Source organism: Euprymna scolopes, chromosome 17, assembly GCF_053919585.1.
Source record: "Euprymna scolopes isolate OS-2025 chromosome 17, ASM5391958v1, whole genome shotgun sequence".
Lineage (NCBI taxonomy): Eukaryota > Metazoa > Mollusca > Cephalopoda > Sepiida > Sepiolidae > Euprymna > Euprymna scolopes.
The window spans coordinates 36193442-36217727 of record NC_136498.1 but is presented as its reverse complement, the minus strand read 5'-3'; the positions used below and the strand labels follow the sequence as shown (position 1 = coordinate 36217727).

At 32.5% G+C, this 24286-nt stretch overlaps 1 protein-coding gene across 12 annotated transcripts in view; it reads left to right on the top strand.

Annotated features, from left to right (window-relative positions):
* Positions 1-24286, top strand: part of LOC145296730 (receptor-type tyrosine-protein phosphatase T-like) — a 934355-nt gene that overhangs the window by 763689 nt on the left and 146380 nt on the right. For all 12 annotated transcript variants that reach the window (XM_080142749.1, XM_080142743.1, XM_080142746.1 and 9 more), the window contains one exon: positions 7330-7427. In XM_080142749.1, coding sequence (XP_079998875.1) covers positions 7330-7427 — 98 coding nt within the window. The remainder of the gene's footprint in view (positions 1-7329; positions 7428-24286) is intronic.

The following is a 24286-nucleotide window of genomic DNA, read 5'->3' as shown; positions in this document are numbered from 1 at the left end:
ACGCAATGCAAATTAGAAATGTATTGTTTAAAAATTGTTTAGGGTAAAATATAGGTTAGGTGAGGATTATTTTGTTTGCCAAAAGTGTGTTTAGCAAACATATGAAAATCTACGTGAAATTAGTCACGTTTGAAAACACACTTTTGACGTCATAGACAAAGGACATTTCTCTATATAGGATTCTATGGGTTCAGATTTCAGTCAGTCAGCAAGAGAGAGTGTCGGTAACAGTCAGTTGATCAGCCAAAAGTTGACAAAGTAAGTTGGAGAGGATAGTCCCTTCGAGGCGAAGGGTAGAAGATTAATCATGTAGCTACAAGCGGAAGTATTGACGTCATCGACCGGCCGATCAAATGAATAAAGAAGTCATCATTATGTTGTAACTGTTGTCCTGTGTCATCCTTCATCACGAACGAAAGATAATTGTGTCTATCATCTCATAATAAACATTGTGTAATTCTTCGAAGATTATGTGTCCTCCCCGCCGTCATCATAAGTGAAGCATATCCTCTCCTCCACACTATGTGTTAACAGCTTGCTTCATATATCACCCGGTCCGTATTTTATATGAAACCTCCAAAATTGTCACAGTCGTCGTGATGTTGTAATATATATAAATGTCATTATCATTCCATCGATGATATAAGAACTGTTATATGCGAAGTCCTCGCCAAGCATCATCAGAACTGTATAAAAGCCTTCCAGCAGATTTGTCATCACCACCCCGTTATATTTTGGATTAATGTGTCCCAAATATTAACTCCCGTCATCTTTAAATATGAACCCCCAACTACACAACATCATTATGCTCAATGCAGTTTTGCCAGCCTCCTTTTATGTCTTCTTTCTTTAAGGAATAGCTGCAAGGAGCTTAAACTGGAATTGCTAGAAAAAATATGGAGTTGCTTGAAGGAGATAGCGGCGGAGCTGTCTGAAGAACACTGCAAAAATCCGAACAGAAGCACTGACTGTTTAGACAGGTTTAGATAAAAGGAACCTTACCTGTATCAGACATCGGAAGATGTTTGGTCGTATTATAGTTTGCAGACGTTGCACTGAAAGGGAAATTGGATTGCATTTAATACATCGTAAAAAAAAAAAACTTGTGACCGTTGCGTAGAATGTAACTTTGCTTTATTGCTGTTGTTATTATATACGTCTGTTTCTGGCCTTGTGACTGATTACATTCGGTGACGAGTCGGGCATATTTCTGAGAAGAGATAGTATATATAATGATCCCTTCCAATAAAAACAAGGCATGCGGAAATTTACTAAGCGAGCATGTAATAGTAAAAAGGATAGCTGGGCTGTAAACTGTATTCAAAATATTTTCGGTATATTCTTAAAAGCAGGTGTAGTGATGAAGTGCGAAAAATATTGTAAACCTTTTAGTGTAGGCATACGTAATTAGGAGAAACGAATTAACTGATGTATGGTTCTATTAAGGATTTTTTATTAGTTTAAGCAGAAGAAATCTGTTACTTTTTCAGGATTATTAAGGAGTGTAGATTCCGGCATTTTTTAATAAGTTGTGTTGAAGTTAAATGCTTCAGGCATTGGTGAACAAGGGAGGCAGTAAAGCAAAGCAATAATGTCATAGTATTTTACAAATGAAACAACCAATTAATAGATTTCGCTTCATCGTCGTAGTATTTGTATTCTTTAATGGCTTACATTTGACAGATATTTTAATGTCTTCCCACTCGTAAATCAACACGAATAACTTGTCGACAATCTAATAAAATATCCAGCTGTGTTGCTTTGTATTATTCTATTACAGACAATAATGTTTAATTTATTCGCTGTCATGTTGGGATTAGTGGAACTTCAATTATAATCTTGTTTAATTGAATATACTTTGCAGCACCGGAAACTGCTTTTGTTATTTTATATAGATTGCTCCATTAAAGTAGTGTTCATCATACGGATATCTATAAAAGATTAGAGGGAGGCATTTATGGTTTAAATGAAAAATTCTCAATCAATATCGTAGCCACTGGAAGCATTAATTTTCAATTTGATTACAAGCAAGTATTTCAACACGAGTGAATAAACAATACGTCGCACTTTGTCTGTACAATAACAAGCTGAGATTCTATGCGTAGAATGAAAAGAAGTGCAATTATTATGCTCAAGTATACGTTTGTGAATCTAGCATAAGAGTTATAAAGGTTTGTATTAGGTACTGTGACATTATTATATCATACGATGTTTTGAAGATGCATTATTTAGATTTTTTCCAAATACTGTTCTTCTTTTCCACGTTATTCTCAGAACGTTTCGGCCGATGACACCTCCAATAGGCTTCGCTTTGCTGAAGCCGAGAATATTTTTGTCGAAATTTGCGATGATTACAGAATTATATTTAATCTATAGCCTGTTTTTCAACTGAGTGTCATTACCGCATATCATTAGTAATTTTATGCTTAGAATTGCTCGAACTGAGCCTTAAACTGATCATAACAAAACAAGTTGATCTATTGCACCTCTTGCCTTGCGGAAAATAATTCCGATGAAAAAACACAGTAGTTCAATAATCCAAAAATGGCAAAACATTTCCGTTCCTTCTACGGAGAATTCAGAAATATTATTTTAAAATAAAACGAGTGTCACACGGTCGAGAAAAACAAAACGATAACGGTAACATAAAATTATTGACACATATAGACATAAAATTACTGGCAATATACATATATATATATATATATATATATGTATATACATATATACATGTATATGCATATGTCTATGTATATACAGGGTGAACAGAAAGGCCTTGGACCAATTCAAAAGTGGTTTATTAATAGAAAATTACAAAAATATAAATTAAACATGAATGAAAATTATAAGTTAGGAAACCAAGAATAAATTCAAATTATTTATTTTCAATGTGATGTTCCTTCCTTTCGATTAGACGTTCAATTCTCTGTCTGAAGTTACGAACCGAGGCACGCAGCGTTTCGTGAGGTATTTAAGCCCATTCACTCAGAAGAGATGTCTTCAAAGCTTCAACACTTGGATGAGCAACAGAACAGACCTTTACCTCCAGCAAAGATCACACCGAAAAATCCATGGGATTCAAATCAGACGATGCAGGACGCCAAAACTCCTTTCTCCATAATCTGGGAAAATGACGTTGGCACCAGTCCTGAGGTTTTCTGGAGGTGTTGTATGGTGCCCCATCTTGCTGGAAGGTGAAAGGCTGATCTTTGAAGTGTTTCTTCATCTCTTCAAATGCCGGAACCAAAATACCGTTAATGTAGCGATCTGTGTTGATCTTAACACCCTGCTCCACGAAAATCAGAGGCGACTTCCAAGATTTGGAGACTGCAGCCCACATTATGAGGGAAGACGGCTTTTGTCGACGGAAAACTATTCTCACGGAGTCATCAATGTCTGCTGAAGATTTTGCGTAAACGCTGTCGTTCTGATTGTTAAGAGTCGCTTCAATTGTGAAGAGTTTTTCATCAGAAAAAACGATCTCTCGCTCTGCCGTGCCAGCCTTCAGTTCTCCAAGAAGAAGCGTTGCTCTTTCAAGTCTCTTGTGCTTTTGGGCAGGTGTGAGGTACTGTCCCTTTCTCATCTTGTAGGGAGACAACTGGAGATCGTTTTTTACGATGGTTCTCATCGAGGTCACGCTCACATTCATGTCTTTAGCCATTTGTCTTGCAGATCTCTTCGGGTTCCTCCTTACCCTCTCTCGGACAGCTTTAACAACCTTCTATGTTCGAGCAGGGCGAAGTCTTCCACTCCTAGGACGATCTTCAGATGTACCAAGTTCCTTAAATCTGTTCACAACATGGTACACAGTGGATTTAGCCACTTTCAAGAGCTTAACAATCTCTGAGTTTGTCCTCCTCGCGCAATGAAGCTGAATTAAGGCCTATCGTTTGCTCAGTTTTCTGAAAGTTTAAACAAAATTATTTTAATATCTTTGTTGAAAATAATTAGATATATAGTTAGACTAAATACTTACTTTATTCGAAAAGAGAAAAAATGATTTTAACAATATTTAATTTTAAAACTAAAAATGGTCCAAGGACTTTCTGTTCACCCTGTATATGTGTTTATACATATATGTATATATATGTATATATGCATATGTCTATGTATACATTTGTTTATATATATATATATATATATATGTATATGTATATATAAATGTATATATATGTATATATGTGTGTATACACACACATATATATATACATATATATACATATATATATATATATATATATATATATAGTCTACTTATTATACAAAGTTATTGGTTATATATGTGCATACTTTCTTAAGTTGTGTCTCAATTCAGAGACAACACTTCATCAGATAATAGAAGAGAATCGGTTTTTAAGCGGGTGACAAGATTACATTGGTTTATATAAGATATTTGGATGCTGTCTATATTCCGGAGAAAATTGCGCTGCATACTTTGTATATGTGAGCAGTAGGGTTTTTATTTTGCAGGTGTGGTGAGGGTAAGAGTGTAAGGGTGAGATAGAGTGGCGTTTCCAGTGTTAAAGCTGTCATTAGTTGGGGGTGGATGTTTGGTGATTCCTTCAGGTTGGAGGTTATTAAAGGACCTTGATTTAAAATTTCCCATATCTTGGGTTATTATGGTTCTATATCTTTTTTTGGCGACTTCACTTTTTTTTACTGGTGTTATTTTATTTATTTAAATTGTAGTTATTCATTTATTTATTTATTCATCAACCTCTTTTCTCTATTTGTTCATTTGTTTTTAGTTGTCAGAGGAGGGGTTAATGGATGAGTAAAGTGCGATTTCATGCTTCATGCGGTTAACTTGTTTCCACGTTGAAGGTGTTAGTATTCTATTAATCTGAGGCTATATACATACATATATATATAATATGTATATACAATATATACATATATATGACCATTTAAACACATAAATTAATATACAAAGGTATAATTTTATGTGTAAATATTCCACATTGAAGGTGTTAGTATTCTATTAGTCTGAGGCTATTTACATACATATATATATATATATATATATATATATATATATAATATACATATATATATATTTACACACCTATATATATATATACATATATATAAACACATATACACATAGACATATGCATATATACATATATACATATATATAATATATATATATGTATATACATATATATATATATATATATATATATATATATATACATATACACATATGGTATAAGTTTTATAGATTGGGTTCATCGATGTAAATCTACTAAAACCAGTGTGATTATTAAAGAGTGCCCGATGGAGGACAGATCTGGTATATAGTCTGTTTATTATACAAGCCATCTTAGTTACACACGTGCATACATATATCAGTGGAATTCAACTTCAATGAGAGCACCTCATCAGACAAAAAAAAAAGAGCGGTTTTTAAATGAAAGTCAATATTACGTTCGTTTTGATAATATATTCCGTGTGGGTTACACTCTGAAAGAAAATGGTGTGTATACTTGTTGAATGTGAGCAGTAGGGATTTTAGAGGGAGGTTTGTTGAACGAAGGCAGCATGTTTGGAGGGTAAAGTACTACGACAGATCAAATCAAAAACTTAGGCCAATAAATAAACGCCAATTAAAAATAATGTCAATACCTCCCCGCTGCTACAGCTTGACCACAAGAGACTGTATTCCCCCTATTCTTTCACCCTCTTACTATACTCCCTTCGTTCACTACACCTCCCTCAAAAAAACCTACATCTCACATTCACAATGTATACACTCCACTTTCTTCCAGAGCGTAATGTATTTTCTCATTTCTGTTTCGTGTCAACTTTTAATTTATTTTTGCTATTCTGTTTTGCAAAATATAAGATAGAACTTATGTTTCCAAATGTGGGCTATGATGATTGTTATGATAGGCATACATGTATGTTTTTATTTACAATAATTCCTTTTCGTTTCTAATGAAATATTTAGATTGGACTTCTGCAATTCTTAATAATAAATAAGTATAATCTATTATAGCTTAGTTTTATTATTTCTGGTTATTGTGTGTAGTCTATTTAATTTTTTTGTTGTTGTTTGTCGTTGATACATATTCCCGTGCGATTACTTTTATTGATTATCTGGATAATGTTTTTTGTATTATACGTACGCAGTTTTTCGTACACTATTATATGCAGGACATTTCATATAAAATTATTATAGTATTTCAACTTTTTTAATGTACTTCTCTCTATTAAAACAAACCTGTACATTATTTTAAAAGCCAATTCCTGATATAATATTTTGAGAGTTAGATATAATCAAAGAATAAAAATGTTGTATTTAGTCGAATAATCGCGAATGTTTATATTTCAATGTATTTGCCAATTGTCTGCTGTTAAGTTATTCGTTCGTCTTTGCACGAATGGTAAACGCAAGCTTCTTTTTTTAAAGTTCTTTCACGATAATTACAGAGAAAGATGAGGCAAATTTCTTTGAAATTCATATGTATCTTAACAGCTAGTTGAAGATGCTGTTTTCAGAATTAATCATATTGATGTTGAGAATATAGAGCGTTAATATTGATAAACTGATCACAAGCAATGGTTTTTTATAAATAAAGGCATTGCTTAGATAAATCGTTCACATATAGTAACAGTCGATATAAAATGATAATGTATATATATATATAGATTATATATATATAACGGGTTAGTATGCGTCTATAGCCACATTGACCACCTCCAGTAGTCTATTCTTGTTGCTTACCGTGTTACCTGGCGACGTACTGTCCACCAGGCTGTCACCTCTTTTGAGATCTCCCGCACCGAGAACTTGAGGGAGAAGCGCTGCAGGAGAAAGATTCAGGGAGCCTCAGTAGCAACGCCTGACGTGACTTTTGACTGTAGCGGCTGTGGCCGCACCTTCTTGTCCCGCATCGGGTTCGTCAGCTACAAGTGTGCCGGCAATCGACGTGGAAAACCTCCTTCCTAGAACCTTCGTTTGCGAAGTACTGCCAAGAAAGTAGCCAGCATACCATGAAACGCACTGATTGAGATAAAATTGCAATAGAAATCTGGAATGAAAATTAAAGAGTGTTGTGATGTACAGTTTAAATGTTATATATTTGGTTGCTAAAAGTTGTTTTTTCGACTGAATAAATTGTGTACACATAGTTTTTTGTAATCTCATTTCACTTTGTCAATTTCAGTATAATCTGTCATTCAATATGATTCATTTTAGCGTTCATACGTCTTCTTGGTGAATTTTACCAAGACACACGAGAGTTGAAAAAAATTGCATTAGTGATTCAAACATTAATACAAACTGTTATTCATATGCAATTGTTTTTGTTGTTTTAAATGTAGGCCCCAACAGAGCTACGTTAAATGATATTTGGCGAATGGTGTGGCAGGAGAACTCTAAGACCATTATAATGCTGACAAATCCAACAGAAACTGGAAAGGTAAGAACCTATTCTCTTTAGTTGTGAAATTAACATTAAATTTGATGTACGATATGATTTGATTTTTTTCTAAATTTTGAACAAAATATGTTTATAATAAAATAAGATAGTATTGTACACGTTTGGAGCCAAATAACTGCAACGCGAATTTTTTTTATACAATAGACGAGTGTTTATGTATTTAGAAATATATTTCCGAAATATACTCCTTTGTTAATCTAAATTTTTACCCCTCTTTTTCTTTGCCATGATATCGAGTGGAAGATTGTTCAATGAATTATGTCCACGTGATGTTAGCTGCGGGGCGTGGTGGCGCGTTTATAAAATCTGGGCAGTTGTTTTTTTATTTATATTCATTAGAGACGTTGAGGGAAATTTGAAAATAAAATAATATACGTATTGAACACGTTTGGAGCCAAATAACTGCAACGCAAAATGTATTTGGCTCCAAATATTTTCAATACGTATCTTATTTTATTTTCAAATGTCACTCAACGCCTCTAATGGATATAAACAAAAAAAACTACCCAGACTTTAAATATTTTCTTTCCTCATCTGTCAAAATATATGCATTCTATATATTCCGAAATGTGAAACGGATAATTTCATTTAAAACCATATGCATTAGAACAAACGCTGTATATCATACAACATAATCACGTTGCCATATCCGTCCTAGCAAGACCCTAGCACTTACGTCACGTTAGGCCTCTGCGGTAAAAAAAAATGTTTAAAATTTAGGAAAACCGATCTATGTATTTAAAACGATATTGAAACTTCTTTTTAACAGCCATTTGTAGATAAACCGATAATGCGCAGATCTGTAAACAAAAAAGGCAAACAGCTTATTAACCAGTCTTTATGTTCTAAATCATGTAGCGAAGCATCCAAGAGAAAAAATGCAATGCACCTTTTTATTTTTTAATGAGTTTTCTATTAGAACAATATATTTAATATGGCTTTTTATAATTATACAAAAGGTGCAACACCTCAACATTATATAAAATATTTAGTTATACAAATATAACATCTCTAAGATGTTATATTTGTATATCGATTATCAGGAATTAACATTCTATAATATTAAGTGTATACAATTACTTTGAATTTAATTAAAGATTAGAGGTGTTTTAATCCCGAGGGACATTTTGAAAGTCTTTTAAATAAAATCGTAGTTTATACAATATATTTTAAATAAATCAAACATTCGTTTTATTTGGATCTTTCGGATTATTTTTCTCATATTGCGTGTATTTTACAATTGATTTTTCGAAGTACACTAACCACTGCCCCACAGGGCTTCCTGATGGACCCTTGGCGCAATTGTAAAAGTTTTATTTTCCTAAAGATTTTTTTCCTAAAGTTTGAAGGCTCAGTTCATTGTGTGCGTAACCGAAAATACATTTGCGAATTACTTAGGATTTCTATCCAGTCACAGCTGGCGGATCAAGAGCATGCGACCCCCATGAAGAAAATAAAGGGTTCGGTTCGAAATTCTGTCCAAATTCCAGAGTTCGAGCGAAACCTTCTCGACTTCAGCAAAATACACTTGAAGAAGGTAGGAGGTTAGAACCACCGAAGCGTTGTGAAAATCACCTTTAAGATGAGAACATTAGTTCAATGAATCCAAATAATACGAACCACCAATCCTCATCTCAAAAATTCATAAACGCAAAATCAAGACATATTTCTTATATGAAAACTATGCGACATACAGTTTACATATGGGCCGACATTATTTTAAAACGGTATTAGTTGTGAAAATGTCCGAAATCTACATCATTTTTCGTCAATTAACTCTTGCTCAACAATAAAAGATTAACATAATGGAGAAACAAAATGAAGAAAACACATTAGAGACTTTTGTATTTGCTTTTATTTTCTTCCTACGTCGTGATTGTATGATACGAAGGTTGGAAAATATGATTTGCAGAGCTAGCAGCCTAGAAGATCGATCTTGCCTGCAAGAAAATGGCATGGGTTGTCTCGCTGGAATTAGCCGTTAAGGACACATTAGGCATTTAACTGTAAACTAATACCTTCCGAAAGAGAAAAAGCTTCGAAGTGGACACCACTGCACAGAAGCGAGATCAACAACGAAAAGGCATCTTAATGGTGGCCTAGATTTTGTTTACTTTGTTGCCAAGGAAAGATCTCGGATTTGGCGCCTAGCATCTTCGTACAATACATTTATTTCTGGTGAAAACTTGTTTTGGCACACAGATAACGACTCACAAAATAGTCTGGATTTTACCGCAAATGCAGTAGTAATAAGATTAAATTCACTTTCTTCGGTTACAAATGTTATTTTATTTTATAGTGCCCGCACTGATTACATGATTTCACCGGGGCTTTATACTATATGACGTACAATGCGTCAAGTTATGCTGGAAACGGATAATCTTGATTTTACTTCAAACTTTATAGTATTAAGATCAAACGCGCTTTCTTTCTTAACAAATATTATATTATTTCACAGTGTCGCTGTTATGATTTGACCCGAACTTCATTATATGAGACCTTAATTAAAAATCTATTATTTATGAACCAGTTACTGAGTAAATTAATTCCTGATAATCCAAAAGTAATTGAATTTCGATTAAATTATGATGACGTATTTATTACATGAATTCAGATTAAAATACAAATGTAGAGAAAGATTCAGCATCAAAATATTTCTAATGTAATGTATTTTTGAATGGATTAACATTTGGGAAAGATTTTCATTTAAAATTATTGCTCTTATACACTTGTGAATATATAAATATGGCTTAATACTGCGGCATGTACGTACATACGTGTGAATATATATATATATATATATATATATATATATATATATATATATATACACACACACAGTAGAACCACGTTATACGGCTTTAAAAAGTATTAACAAAATGCAGTATAATATATAATAATAATAATATATACAATATAATAATGCACATGTATATACTCAAATAATATTATAAATAACACCGTGATTCGGGGCAAATACCATAACCAGCGTCCGGAAAAACCATCGAATTCAATATCGTTACCTGAAAAAAAAAAACGTAACCTGGATCCATCGTATCCAGGGGTTCTTCAGTATATATTCGGTGGGTCATTAAGAATAAGTAATTGCTCGTCATGTAAAACTGATTAAAACTCGTCGACCCGCGTATGATATGTTTATTTTGTTTGCTTCTAGATTTAGCTTCCATTCAGCAGATGCTGTATAATAGTGCAATGGTTTACACGTAGCTTTCCTATATGCACTGATTAGCTGTAAATAGTAAAACAGCTTCGCAGGGGTGCCCTTTTCTCTTCACTGAAACATCTTTCTCACAGAAGTGATGTTGCGAGTCTGTCTCTGCTTTATTGTTATTTTCTTGAATAGTGTTCGTCTGAGCTCCAATCTATGGCCCCCCTCGCTAAACTTTCACGAGAAACACTCGTCTAACTGAAAACACTATGAATAATTCGCCCCACTCTTTATCTCTGCCGAAATCTAAACGTAGATTCGATGAACAAAGCTTCTTTCTTAGAACTGCACGCCTGTGGAAGTATCTTCCGTTTTCCAATTTTCGAGCTGACTACAATATGGTTGTCTTCTAGTCTAACGTAAAGAAGTTTTTGATGAGCCGTTCCATATAAGTTAACACATTTACCGAATTTCCATTACTAACAATTACTATATTTTCCAATTAACTACTGCACACTCTTTAATCCTTATCCTCGATTGAGCTCTGGACCTTGATAAATATTGATGCCTATGTAAATAAACACACACACACACCCATACACACCCATATATATATATATATATATATATATATATATATATATATATATATATATATATATATATATATACACACACACGTACGGATAGGAATATGGGTAACTATAAATGTAAGAAGGTACATATTGTGTATGTTTGATTATAATGTACCCATGTTGTAAGTTGTTAGATGTGCGTGCCTGCGTAGTGCATAGTATGTTCCAGCAACAAACATGAGTCTTACTGCTGAATTAATGAAAATGACAATAAGGTATCAGGCGTCGAGATGCACTCAAGTCGTTACGACTACTTCGAGAGGTTGGTAGTAGTATGAGAAGCACCAATATCATGATTAAAAACTAAAAGTTCGTAAATAAATCAAACTATGACACTTTACCGAAAATGATGAAAGCAATCTAAAAATTTAATGATAATAGAAAAATTGTGTTTTAAGGCGCAGTTTCATTTCAAACTGAAATAAAACACTTCCTCTTTTTTGTTTTTCGTTTAACCCTTATTTTCTTATTTATTTTGTCGCTGTAGTTTCTTTTTTTGTTTATTATAACTTGTTAAATACGACTGACTGAATACTTATCTAAGGAAATAGATAAAATAATAGTACAAGCCATTCTGTGTAGTAGAGTGGGACTAAAACGTATGATTAGCTTCAATTGTTCCAAGACTAAGCTTACATCAATAAATAATTACAAAAAAAAGAAGCTTCTCGACCACTGATTGCGATGGTTAATTATAAACTCACTGAAAGTACTTCCTTCAAGTTCCCAGGCTTTGCATTCACAAACATGAACAATAGTAATTGTCAGGACCGCTGACGTTAAAATGAGCTTTCTCTGCCGTGCCAGAAGGTTACTTATTCTTCAGAGTAGCCTATATCTCTAAAAAGTCATTATACGGCCATGCATAGAATATTGTTGTTACATTTGACATTGGGCATCTGCAAGTAGTCTTTCCATCCTTAATAGAGTTCAAATAATAGTCGCGAACCTAATAGGTTCCGCACTGTCGACCAAACCCAACAACTGTACCAGCGCCGAATTGTGGCTTCCCTGGGCCTGTTTTACAAGTTCTTCATGCTAAGTGTTCGAAGGAACTCAAAGTTCTAGCACAGCATCGACGTAAATATCCCGACAAACCAGACAACAACAAAATCTCACTCCTAGACCCTACATACCGTAAAACCTTCCACTCAATTATATTCTTTATTCAAAGGGCGACACTTTGGAATTTCCTCCCAGTCTCCGGCTTCCCTGATTGTACTGATATGCAGAGTTTTAAATGTAATGTAAACCCATCATGTTACCCAATCCGTACATAGTATATCTGCAAATATTGTCCTAATCGTAGCCTCTTAGGACTTAGTTTCATTTTGCATATTTTGTGGCAAATTAGAAAAAAAATTAAAAAGTCTTTGTATATAAATATACTAAGGGATAGCGTTGGGTTTATAGAGCGGTTTCTCTTAATGAAATTGTTATGAACACATGTATTTACATGTGTAGCCAACAATGTTTGTATAAATAGGTATGTATATATAAAAAAGTGCATCTTTTCCTAAAAGCAAGGTCAAAAAGCGGTGCAAAATTATGCATATTATATATTTATATCTATAAAAGCCATTAAAATAGTTATTAAGGGGGCAACTCGAGAATTCGAACTTAGAACGCGTATGTCGGCTGGAAGTGCTCGTGTACGCATGCAATAATATACATTTATATATTAAAATTTGTTCATTTTATACCTTTTCCTATTCGTCTGATGATAATTCAAACGGAAACGACTAAGGCAAGAGCGCTAAATTTGTATGTTTTAATCAAGAGTGAATTTCTTCCAAAATAATAAATACGGAATCTGCATAAAATAAAATATATTATTGCGTATTTTACGACAGGGTTACACCGAGTGTCTTCTAGGATACCTCACACACACTCACACACACACACACACACACACCCACACACACACACACACGCAAACACACACACACACACACATATATATATATATATATATATATATATATATTCTCTTCTTGGTTAATGTATATTGTTCAATAGATATAAGCTCTGTGGTAGCCTGTTTCTATTTTACGGTCTGATCATTAATACATATACACGTATCACAAACAACTGCTGCATTCACACGCAAGAATGCTCATGTAAGCGTTGTGAAAAATGTATCTTGTGACGCAACTCTTTGCAAAATGAAAGTAAACCATTGTTAATTTTCCACTCGCTGCCTTTAATGTTTATCCGATGATTCATCTTTCCGTTTTCCGATCTTCGCCTTTTTCTTAAAATCCATTGTCTTTGCTCGTCTGTCCGATCATCTAGTTTGCAGGTTTCTTTTTTTCACACATCCCCGCGTCTATTGTAATAGTTTATATGCTTGAATTGTTCTCAATGGACCTCTTTTGTTACTCGAACTCTCGTTTAATAAGTTTGCGCATACAGTCATTATCAGAATAGCGAATATGTACTTATAATGACAACCGTTCTTAGTTTTAACCTAATTGCAACCTAGAAATAAATACTTAAATATAGAAAATGTTAAAGAAATGTTCGGTCTGGGTTAGTATAAATTGCTTGCCTAATAATGTCCGTTATGAAAAAACAAGAAAGATAAATAAATAAACAAAAACCAAGCTAGTATAACACAAACACACACACACACACACGCACGCACGCACGCACACACATACCCCCATATATATATATATATATATATATATATATATATATATATATATATATATACGAACACTAGGGTCGTTCTAATGTTATGTTTCCTACTTTTATTCAATAATAATAAATCAGAAAAGAACCGCAAATTGCATTGTTATAATTGAACGTAATCATTCATAACCTGGAAAAATCATCTCTTCGTTTCAGATACGGGCGGTGTAACACTAAGAGAACGCACCTTTGTCATTGACGTTCGTCCGAAGTTGAGATGCCCAATGAGTTCCTTACAAAATTGCATTTAGAATATTCATGACTATAGATAAATATAAAACAGAGTGTTTTACTCTTAGAACGATCTATCATGAGAGACCGCGCTCCGCGCGTTCACGCAGAACTGTCGTTCATCGCTAGAAAAAAGTACACGGAGGATAACAGAGGTATGGTGTGGAACCTACGTTTATCATCATAAAATTTCGGTCACCGTAAGGTCTCTATGCTAATAGAAATTATGTATATATTATTCATCCGTCTGAATACGATATTGTCAAGAAAAATGTATTTTAAATACTACTATGCATAAATGTTTATCGCTAACATGTCATTAAATTCGATCTAACGTTAGCTAATTCTATTCCACAGTTAGCAGATTTGTAAATAGAAAATGAATTCTTTTATAATTTCGCAGAGTTTTAATTGCTTACGTCAATGATTTTATTCAACTATGAATATGAAGACGCCTGTAACAATTTAAAACACAATAAACAAATGACTGAACGGTACTACTAGATAAGTGTTCATGAAGATACTAGCTTTCTGACATAAAATGCAGCAAACATGTATGATTTTTCTCAATTCTCTTTGTTATTCGAAATCATGTCACTAAAGTCACAAACAAACGTGGTAATTCCCCTAAATATAAACGCATATCAAACACCATGAATAAATATTTAAAGATATAAAGAACATGTAGCATGAATTGTTTTTTTTTTCTAAATTATTACATACATTATATGGGCAAGCAAGTCGATTTGTGATAAAACAGAACAAGAAAACAACCAAACAACGAGCTTAATATCTAAATGCCTATTTGTTGCTTTAGATAAAAGTTCCATTCATCCGTCTTGTAAATAGTATGAATCGGAGAGAAGCAGGGTCAAGTCAAATGTCGTTTTGACTGAGATTGGCTATACAGTCAGGTGAACCTTATCCTCCTAGTATATATTCATGTATATATTATTACTCCGTCAAAATACAATATTGACGACGAGGATTTGTTACATGAGTATCTCCACTGCGCACGAAAGTCTATTATTGGGCTGCCTTCTGAGAGTGCTACACGGTCAAATGAGCAAAAATTACAAATACAGTGATCTTACCAAAGGGCAGAGAGAAGAACAAATGCCCGTTTCGTAAGACCGGTTGATTTGTAATTTGTCTTCGATTCAAAAAACCTGGGGCTGATATCAGGAATGAAAGCAGATTATTTAATTGTTGTTTCTGAGCGCGTGCCACATCATATGATGTATATACGTGGTTTTGATACTCGAAAAGCAATGGAAATCTTACCCTCCAGTCGGCGACCATTGCTAATGGTCTTGTCACTAAATATCGTACATTTTGACACAAAGTTATTTAAAAATTAATATTTTGTATGAGCTATAAACATGGTATATTGTATTGTTTATAGGATTTAACAATTTAATTGGTTATAGTCAAAAGTTAACATTAGAAACATTATGTAAATCGCGTATATAGCACGACTGTTGGTTCACTTTTAAAATATAGCTATTAGAGTTCCACATTGCTGAGATTTATTTGTTATTAAAAATCAGCAAGAGTAAGTTAAGTGGAAAGTTAATTGTTTATATTTGTGGCAAACAAGTTGTTTTATTATTAGAACATTACTACATGTATGGTGTTGTTTTAATACTTTTATGCGAAAAAATTGTCAACGACTCAGAGCACTTAGAACACTTAGAACTACATTTTATTGTATTATTTGTAAGTTATAGAATATTTCGTGCAATGCACTTCATTTTAAGGCGAGCATTTATGTCCGTACAGGTCAACAGGCTATAAGAGCTTTTAGAACTTCATTTAATTGTATTAGTTGTAAGTAATAGAATATTTCGTGCAATGCAGTTCATTCTAAGGAGAACATTTATGTCCGTACAGGTCAACAGGCTATAAGAGTTTTTAGAACTTCATTTAATTGTATTATTTGTAAGTAGTAGAATATTTCGTGTACTGCACTTTATTCTAAGTAGAGCAGTTATGTCCGTACAGGTCAACAGGCTATAAACGGGTATTTTTTTGTAATACATTGAAATATTTCAGCTTTCGTCTGTTGTTTTTTGTTAATATAATTTTCATACAAATCTTAGTATACTTATTATGGGAATCAACGTAGGATTTTTATTTAAATATGCGTACCGACAAAGATCCAGTTTATCCGTTAAACTTTCCTTTTATATAGACATCTTAAACCTTTATCGTCGAAAAACGCGTTGATTGAATTGACGTGCGTACACATTCTTATTTACCTCTCACTTTTCAATCAATTAGTTTCATTGCGATTTCTCAGTTTTTTTTGTTTGTTTCAATTATCTTTAATACTATCTCCATCTTCAATTTTAACAACCATTTTTTTTTAATTCATATTCGATCTGTGCATTTTATCGACATCCGCGTTTATTCTTTGGGGTCAAGTCTAGCGCAATTAAAAAGTGTAATTATGATTCGATGAAAGAAAACTAAGCAAAAAAATAAACAATGTTAACTATCTTTTTTCAATATTTTGTCTGCGGTATTTTTATCGTATTAACTATAAAATTCGTTAAATAGATTTCGATCAAATCTACTCTACACTAAGTAGAAAAAATCGCACTATGTAACGCGCGCCCCCATATATATATATATATATATATATATATATATATATATATATATATATATATATATACTATCGAGTTGTATTTACAATTTTATAAAACATGAATCTCGTCAATCGACCAATCGAACACAAACGATGCCAAGTTATTATCGAGCGTTTAAGCTTAAAGTCTCTTAGAAACGAACTTTCTATTTGTTTTTTTCATTTTCTTTTTTTTTTTTTCAAAAATTCGGATTATTTCATACTTCACGGAGGAATATAAGGTAAGAGTTGATTTAAAATGTGTTCAGAAGTTATTTACAAATGTTGAATTTGCAATTATTTGAACATTTACGCACATTTGTTAGATGCATATAGGCCATGAGACTATTAGGTACCTTTTTTTTAATAGCTGTATTAAACTGAAGTTACAACAAAGTAAGAAAATTACTGAAATGTTTACATATGTCTGACAATTAATATGGTATAATATCGAAATCATTAGTTTTGGTGCTCGTTATTTATGGTTTTATAAGCTGGGAGGCCTGGCGTGGAAGATCAAAAAATAATCCACCCATTCATATTTTATTTTCATCGAAATCTATGAAATCGCCCATTCCTCAATCAAATCGATTATTTGCTTGCGCTTGTTGGGGAGACAACGTGGTACACAAGGAGGAAGATTTGCATGTCTCCTCGTAGTGACTTTGTTAATAAGACACGTGTAGGTTATAATTTAATGTAGGGAACCCATTGTTGAATATATAAAATAATGTGCGTGTATTATATAATGGCTTGAATTTATATTTGAAAATGAAAACATCAAGTATCATGGCTCAGTTGTATTCTAAACAGAAACATTATTTTCGATTGTGTCTCTAACATATCACAGATCCTGCTGTTGATTTTATATACTCGGCATTCTACGTGTGCGGTGATAATAGCGAGAATTAAAGTTTAATATGCACAAGTCAATTATTATGGTGCTATTCTGCTCATAACAGAAACATTCATTTCGAAATCACCGATGAACTATCAAGCAACAACTGTTGCTTAATTATGATTAACATTTATGCTCGTGCGGTCATAAAACTTTTTCCAATTTACTTTTGATATTAAGCTTTATAACTTAAGTCGAAATCACATGTTCATTATTTCATCGGATTTTTTTTTTATGAGTGATACTTATCGAAGACATTCCGATAAAAAAAAATATCAAAGAACACTGCCAGGCACGCATAGTACATTTGTGGGAAATTTCACAAACCCAACTCAGTCGTTTAGGAGGCGATAGGAAATGAACGCGCACACAACGCTCCTTTTATATATTAGCAGGTAAGTGGAGGTAGCGATTATAATATGCATATAAATTGTGCAATGCATGCGGAAGTTATAAATGTACAGGAAGGTATAACTCGCATAATTTAGTGTGTGTATATATATATATATATATATATATATATATATATATATATATATATATATATATATATACGATGTCTTAATTTATGTATAAGTTCAATTATTTAGACCAAAATTCGTTTAATAGTTTGCTAGAGGCAGCAAAGGAAAAATCTTTGGAACTTTAACCTCTTGACAGAAAAATTTTCGGTCCAAAACTGATTAAAAAAGCTTGCTAAATAACTGAATACACTTTATGTACAATTTCAAATGTTTAGACCAAAAAATTGTCTGAGTAATTTGGTAGAGACGGCAAAGATCATTTTTTTCTTTTTTTACTTTTGTCCCTAATTTGAACCCCCTTTACATTTATTGATTTTGAATAATTTGAATTAAAAAGTTTGATCCATGCCCAAGTAACTTACATTTAAAATTTAAAGAGTTTAGACACAAAATTGGCGGAGGAGTTTAGTAGGGTTTTCAAAGGTCAAATCGTTGAACTTTGACCCCTTGGCAGCTAAATTTCTGGTCAAAAACCGATGAAATTTTTGTCCCAAATCTCAACACCGTTATGTCAAATCTTGAATCTCTAGACTGAAAAATGACAAAGTAGTTTTGTAGGGAAATGTACACACACAGCCACACACACACGATTTCACTTTTATAGATATATAGATATACTAGCAGTTCAGCCCGGCTTTGACTGGGCTATATGTACTGTTCATAACTTGCCCTAAGTGTGAGTACACTTTATGTAAGATTTCAAATGTGTACACCAAAAATTGTCTTAGTAATTTCGTACAGACCGCAGAGGTCAATTTTTTATTACTTAGACCCCAATTTTACACCTTAACATTTATCAATTTGGTATCAAATCAAAATAAAAAGGTTTACCTATGTCCAAGTTACCTACATCTAAAATTTCAAGTGTCTAGATTCAAACTTAGCACATAACTTTGGTAGCATCTGCAAATGTCAACTTTTTAAACTTTGACATTTTCGCAGCGGAATTATCGCATCACAACTGATTAAAATGTTTGCCACATGTCTGAATACAAGTTATAGTTAAATTAAAAATTTTTAGACCAAAAATTTGCTGAGTAGTTTGCTAGGCACCACAAAGGTCAAATCTTTTAAACTTTGACCTCTTTACAGCTCAAATTTTCGGCCCAAAACGATTAAAAGCTTGTCCTCTCTTAAATAAAGTCTTTTAGTAAAATTTCAAATTTTAGACCAAAAATTGGCCGAGTAATTAGGTAGAGACCGAGGAGGTCAAATTTGTTCTTGTTTGACCTCAATTTTACCACTTAACATATATTTTTGTGGGCTCAAATCGAAATTACAAAGTTTGACCCATTTCAAGTAACATACATTTAAAATTCCAAGTGTACAGACCTAAAATTGGCGGATGAGTCTGGTAGTGTTTTCAAAGATAAAATCGTTGAACTTTGAATCCCCAAATGTCTGGCCGAAAACTGATGAAAAAATTTACCCAGACACAGACAGACAGACAGACATTTTCACTTTGTATATATATATATATATATATATATATATATATATATATATATATATATATATATATATATACACTTGTGCCCGATATTATTCATACCCCTCGGATCTTTGAGATTTCTATAAGAATATTGCTCAAACCAGAAGGTAGACAATATTAAAGGGATTTCAAACAATAAATCAAGCATAAGCATTTAATTTAAACTCAACAAATAAATAAATTATGCAAGTTTGAAACATTATACAAAGAAAAACAATAATGGCACTAGTTCAAAATTATTCATACCTCTCTTACTAATAGTCAATAGCATGCCCTTTATTCTTAATAACTGCCTGTAACCGTTTGGGATATTTATCAACAAGGTTTTTACAAGTATCAACACTGATTTTTGACCATTCTTCAATGCAGTAGTTCTCCAAATCCCTCAAATTTCTAGGTTTCCGCTTTTTAACCTCAGTTTTCAATATGTGACAGAGGTTTTCGATAGGGTTCAGGTCGGGACTCTGGCTAGGCCATTCCAAAACATTAATTTGATTATCCTCAAACCATTTCTTGACTATTTTGGCAGTATGTTTTGGATCATTATCCTGTTGAAGGACCCAGTTTGGTCCTAAATGGAGCTTCTCCGCATCCTGTCTAATGTTTTTCTGGAGTATCTCCAAATATTGCTCCTTCTTCATGGTTCCATCTATCTTGACCAAACTACCTGGACCACTAGCCGAAAAGGAGCCCCAAAACATTAGGCTACCACCACCATGTTTCACCGTGGGTATGGTGTTCTTTGGGTTGTAAGCTTCTCCTTTCTTCCTTCAAACGTAAGAAGCATCCATACGGCCAAACAATTACATTTTTGTTTCGTCAGTCCACAAAATACTTGAGAAAACGGACTCTGGAGAATTCACATGGGTCCTAGCAAACTTTAGACGTGCTGCAAGGTGTTTTCCGGTGTGCAATGGAGTCCTTCTTGGTCTTCTTCCTTTCAGACCATTTTCATGCAGAGTCCTTTGCAATGTTTGCCTTGATATTTTTATGCCAGAAGACTCCAGATTTTCTAAAATGTCCTTATTAGTGGTGGTTGGATTTGCATTAACACTTCTTACAATATTCCTGGTGGCTCTAGCAGACAGTTTCCTTTTCCTTCCTCTACCAATCAAGTTGTTTGTTGTGTGGTGGCTCTGGAATTTTTTGATGATGCTCTGTACTGTTGCTGTAGGGACCTCAAATTTCTTTGGAAATTGACTTGTAACCTAAACCATCCTTATGTGAATTCACAATTTTAGTCCTAAGATCATTACTAAGCTCTTTTTCTTCCCCATTCTAATAATTTTTATTATTTTATTGGTTTTCAGTTGATATCATTTTAATTTCTGAAAAATGCAAAAAACGAAATGAAATTAATCAAAGGTTGTATAAAAGCATTCAAAATAAGAATCAAACAGAAAACAAACAGTCAGAAACTCGATTAATACTGAAAAAATAAGGGGGTATGATTATTTTTGAACATTGCAGATTTTATAAATAGCTGTATATTTCTTTTATTACAAGTATCCCGAGATTTTAAAATGACGAAAATGATCAGAAGAGGTTTATTAAGAATATGTATCAATATGGACGTAAACAATAAATTCTTACAAAAGTTACACCTAATAAACTCAATTTTCAAGGGGGGTATGAATAATATCGGGCACAAGTGTATATATATATATATATATATATATATATATATATATATATATATATATATATATATATATATATATATATATATATATGGCACACTCACGGGGACACACCGGTTCTCGCCGTTAAACAACGTTGAACATGTCCGTACCAGATGGCTGCGCATAACGGAAGTGTAGGTTTCGTATGAACCGCGCCGAGTCGTAGAAATTTCCAGGTTGGTATCTGGGGCGCATTAATTTTCTAGGAGAGATGCACCCACAATCTTCGTTAAGATATGTACCTAGGAAAAGGCAACTCTGGTGTGTTTTGAAAAGAAGACAAAGTTGTTTTAAAACGATTGTAATTGAAACGATTAGATAAAGCATAAAAATCTATATATATGTATGTATATATATATATATATATATATATATGATATATATATATGATATATAAAGTAAAGGTATAACAAAAGCTTAATTGCTAATACATCATTTGAAATCAAAATAAAGATTTTAGCAATAACTTTCTTCTCGGTCTAATATTTAAGCTGTGTTATTGAATAACACCTAATGCCCACCAGTAACCAGCATAACGATGTTGTGTCACGTGTCACTGACCAACCTGAGACTCATTAACCCTTATCACCGTGTTGAGTTCTGGCCTTCATAAGCGGTGCCTCCCTTGGTAAAATATCGCACAATTAATATAATGGCTAAATGCCTAACGTTAGGTGGGATTGAAGATATTCGTTCTTGGCCTTCGGGACAAGATCAAAGTGTAGTATCTGTCTTCAGACGCTGTACTTCAATTTCTTGTTCTCTGTCAGTGGAAGAGAAACTGTTCACGACTGAGACAATTTTTATTTTTGTTCCTTTCTCCACGTTAAAAAACGACCCTGGTATCTAACTCTGTCCCGTGGGGAGGCATTGTAAATAGGAACTACTACATATATGATAATCACTATCTCAAACGTCTTTTTTTTGTGTGTGTGTGTGTCACTTGCCGAAATATTAAGTACGCTGAGCAAAATACGTTGCTAAAATTCCGTTAGACACTTGTTAAGTAAAAATTATTTACTTACTACGTGTTTTTTTTCCTCCGGCGTCCATTGTGTTCATTTTAGAATAAAAGCAGCTTCTCGCAAAATGCATGACAGATACGCTTTAATAGTAAATCTTTTGTGGAATAATTTCCTAATGCGCCACAGTCTTTAATCTGCTGTCATTTATATACATCTTATAAATATCCTAAAATACATCTGCAATGTGTATTATTTAATATTAAAAGGCAGTATAAGGGAATTATCTTGACAGAAAACGTTATATATATATATATATATATATATATATATATATATATATATACATATATATGTATATATATGTATATATACATATATATGTATACATATATATATGTATATATATATATGTATACATATATATATGTATATATATGTATATATATGTATATATATGTATATATACATATATATGTATACATATATATGTATACATATATATGTATATATGTATGTATACATATATATGTATACATATATATGTATATATGAATATGCACATATATATGTATACATATATATATATATGTATATATGTATATATATATGTATACATGTATATGTATATATATGTATGCATATATATATATGTATATGTATACATATGTATATATACATATATATATATATACATATATATATGTATATATATATCCATATATACATATATATACACATACATATACATATATACACATATATGTATATATACATATATATACATATATACATATATATACATATGTATACATATATCTACATATATACACATATATATGCATATATATACACATATATATATACATATATATACATATATATATACATATATATACATATATATACATACATATATATACATATATATACATATATATATATGCATACATATATATATATATACATATATATATGCATACATATATATGTATATGTATATATATATATATATATATATATATATATATATATATATATATATATATATGGTTTCAGGTTCTTATTTTCAATGGTGAACGAATGAATTTAACGAGGTCCATATGAAACATATACTTTTTATTTATTTTTCATATGTCGCTGAACATTAATTAGCATGTTCCGGCCAAGCAGTTACAGAAGCTACTGTTGCTTATACGAAATTAAAGCCCGTAAGTAAGCTTAGGAAAAAATAAACAGTATATCACTATCAAGATTGTGGGTCACATTATCTTAAAAAATAAAATGAGTCAATACATTTATTTTAATATTTTAATACGTGAAAAAAGACTGTCAACAACTGATACTAGTAAAGTTTATAGACAATGTAAGAGAGTATTTTGCCCTAACTCCTAATAGTACGGTAGAAGAGGCTTGGTTCCCACAAACTTTAGCGAATAACAGTGTCTTTATCCCACACATCATCAAACATCCTCATTCTTGGTTCAGAACTTTACATTAAACTCCACAATATATCTTATGGGCCGCCAACCTCTGTTTATTTTCCAAGAAATTAAAATACATTGGGCAACATCCATTGCTATATGTCAAACAATTTTCCGGACTAATCAGGAACTTGGATTCCAGCAAAACAACTCACGCTGACAACATTTATTTACTCCTCCCCCCCCAAAAAAAAAGAAAACGCAACCGGAAGTAACTCCTATAATTACGTTAACTTATGTTGCCTTAAAGTGGACTTTTTTCCCAATGCGCTCAAAAAACCTCCACAATCTTCACACTATTTAAAGATACGAAGAATCGGTCACCTGCATTTCAGTAAAGACTAATAAGCCCCCGTGTATGTTATGAGTAAGTTGCTTGAGTCTGTGATTAATAAGAAATTGTCAACCGTCTCATCAAAAATAACGTATTCA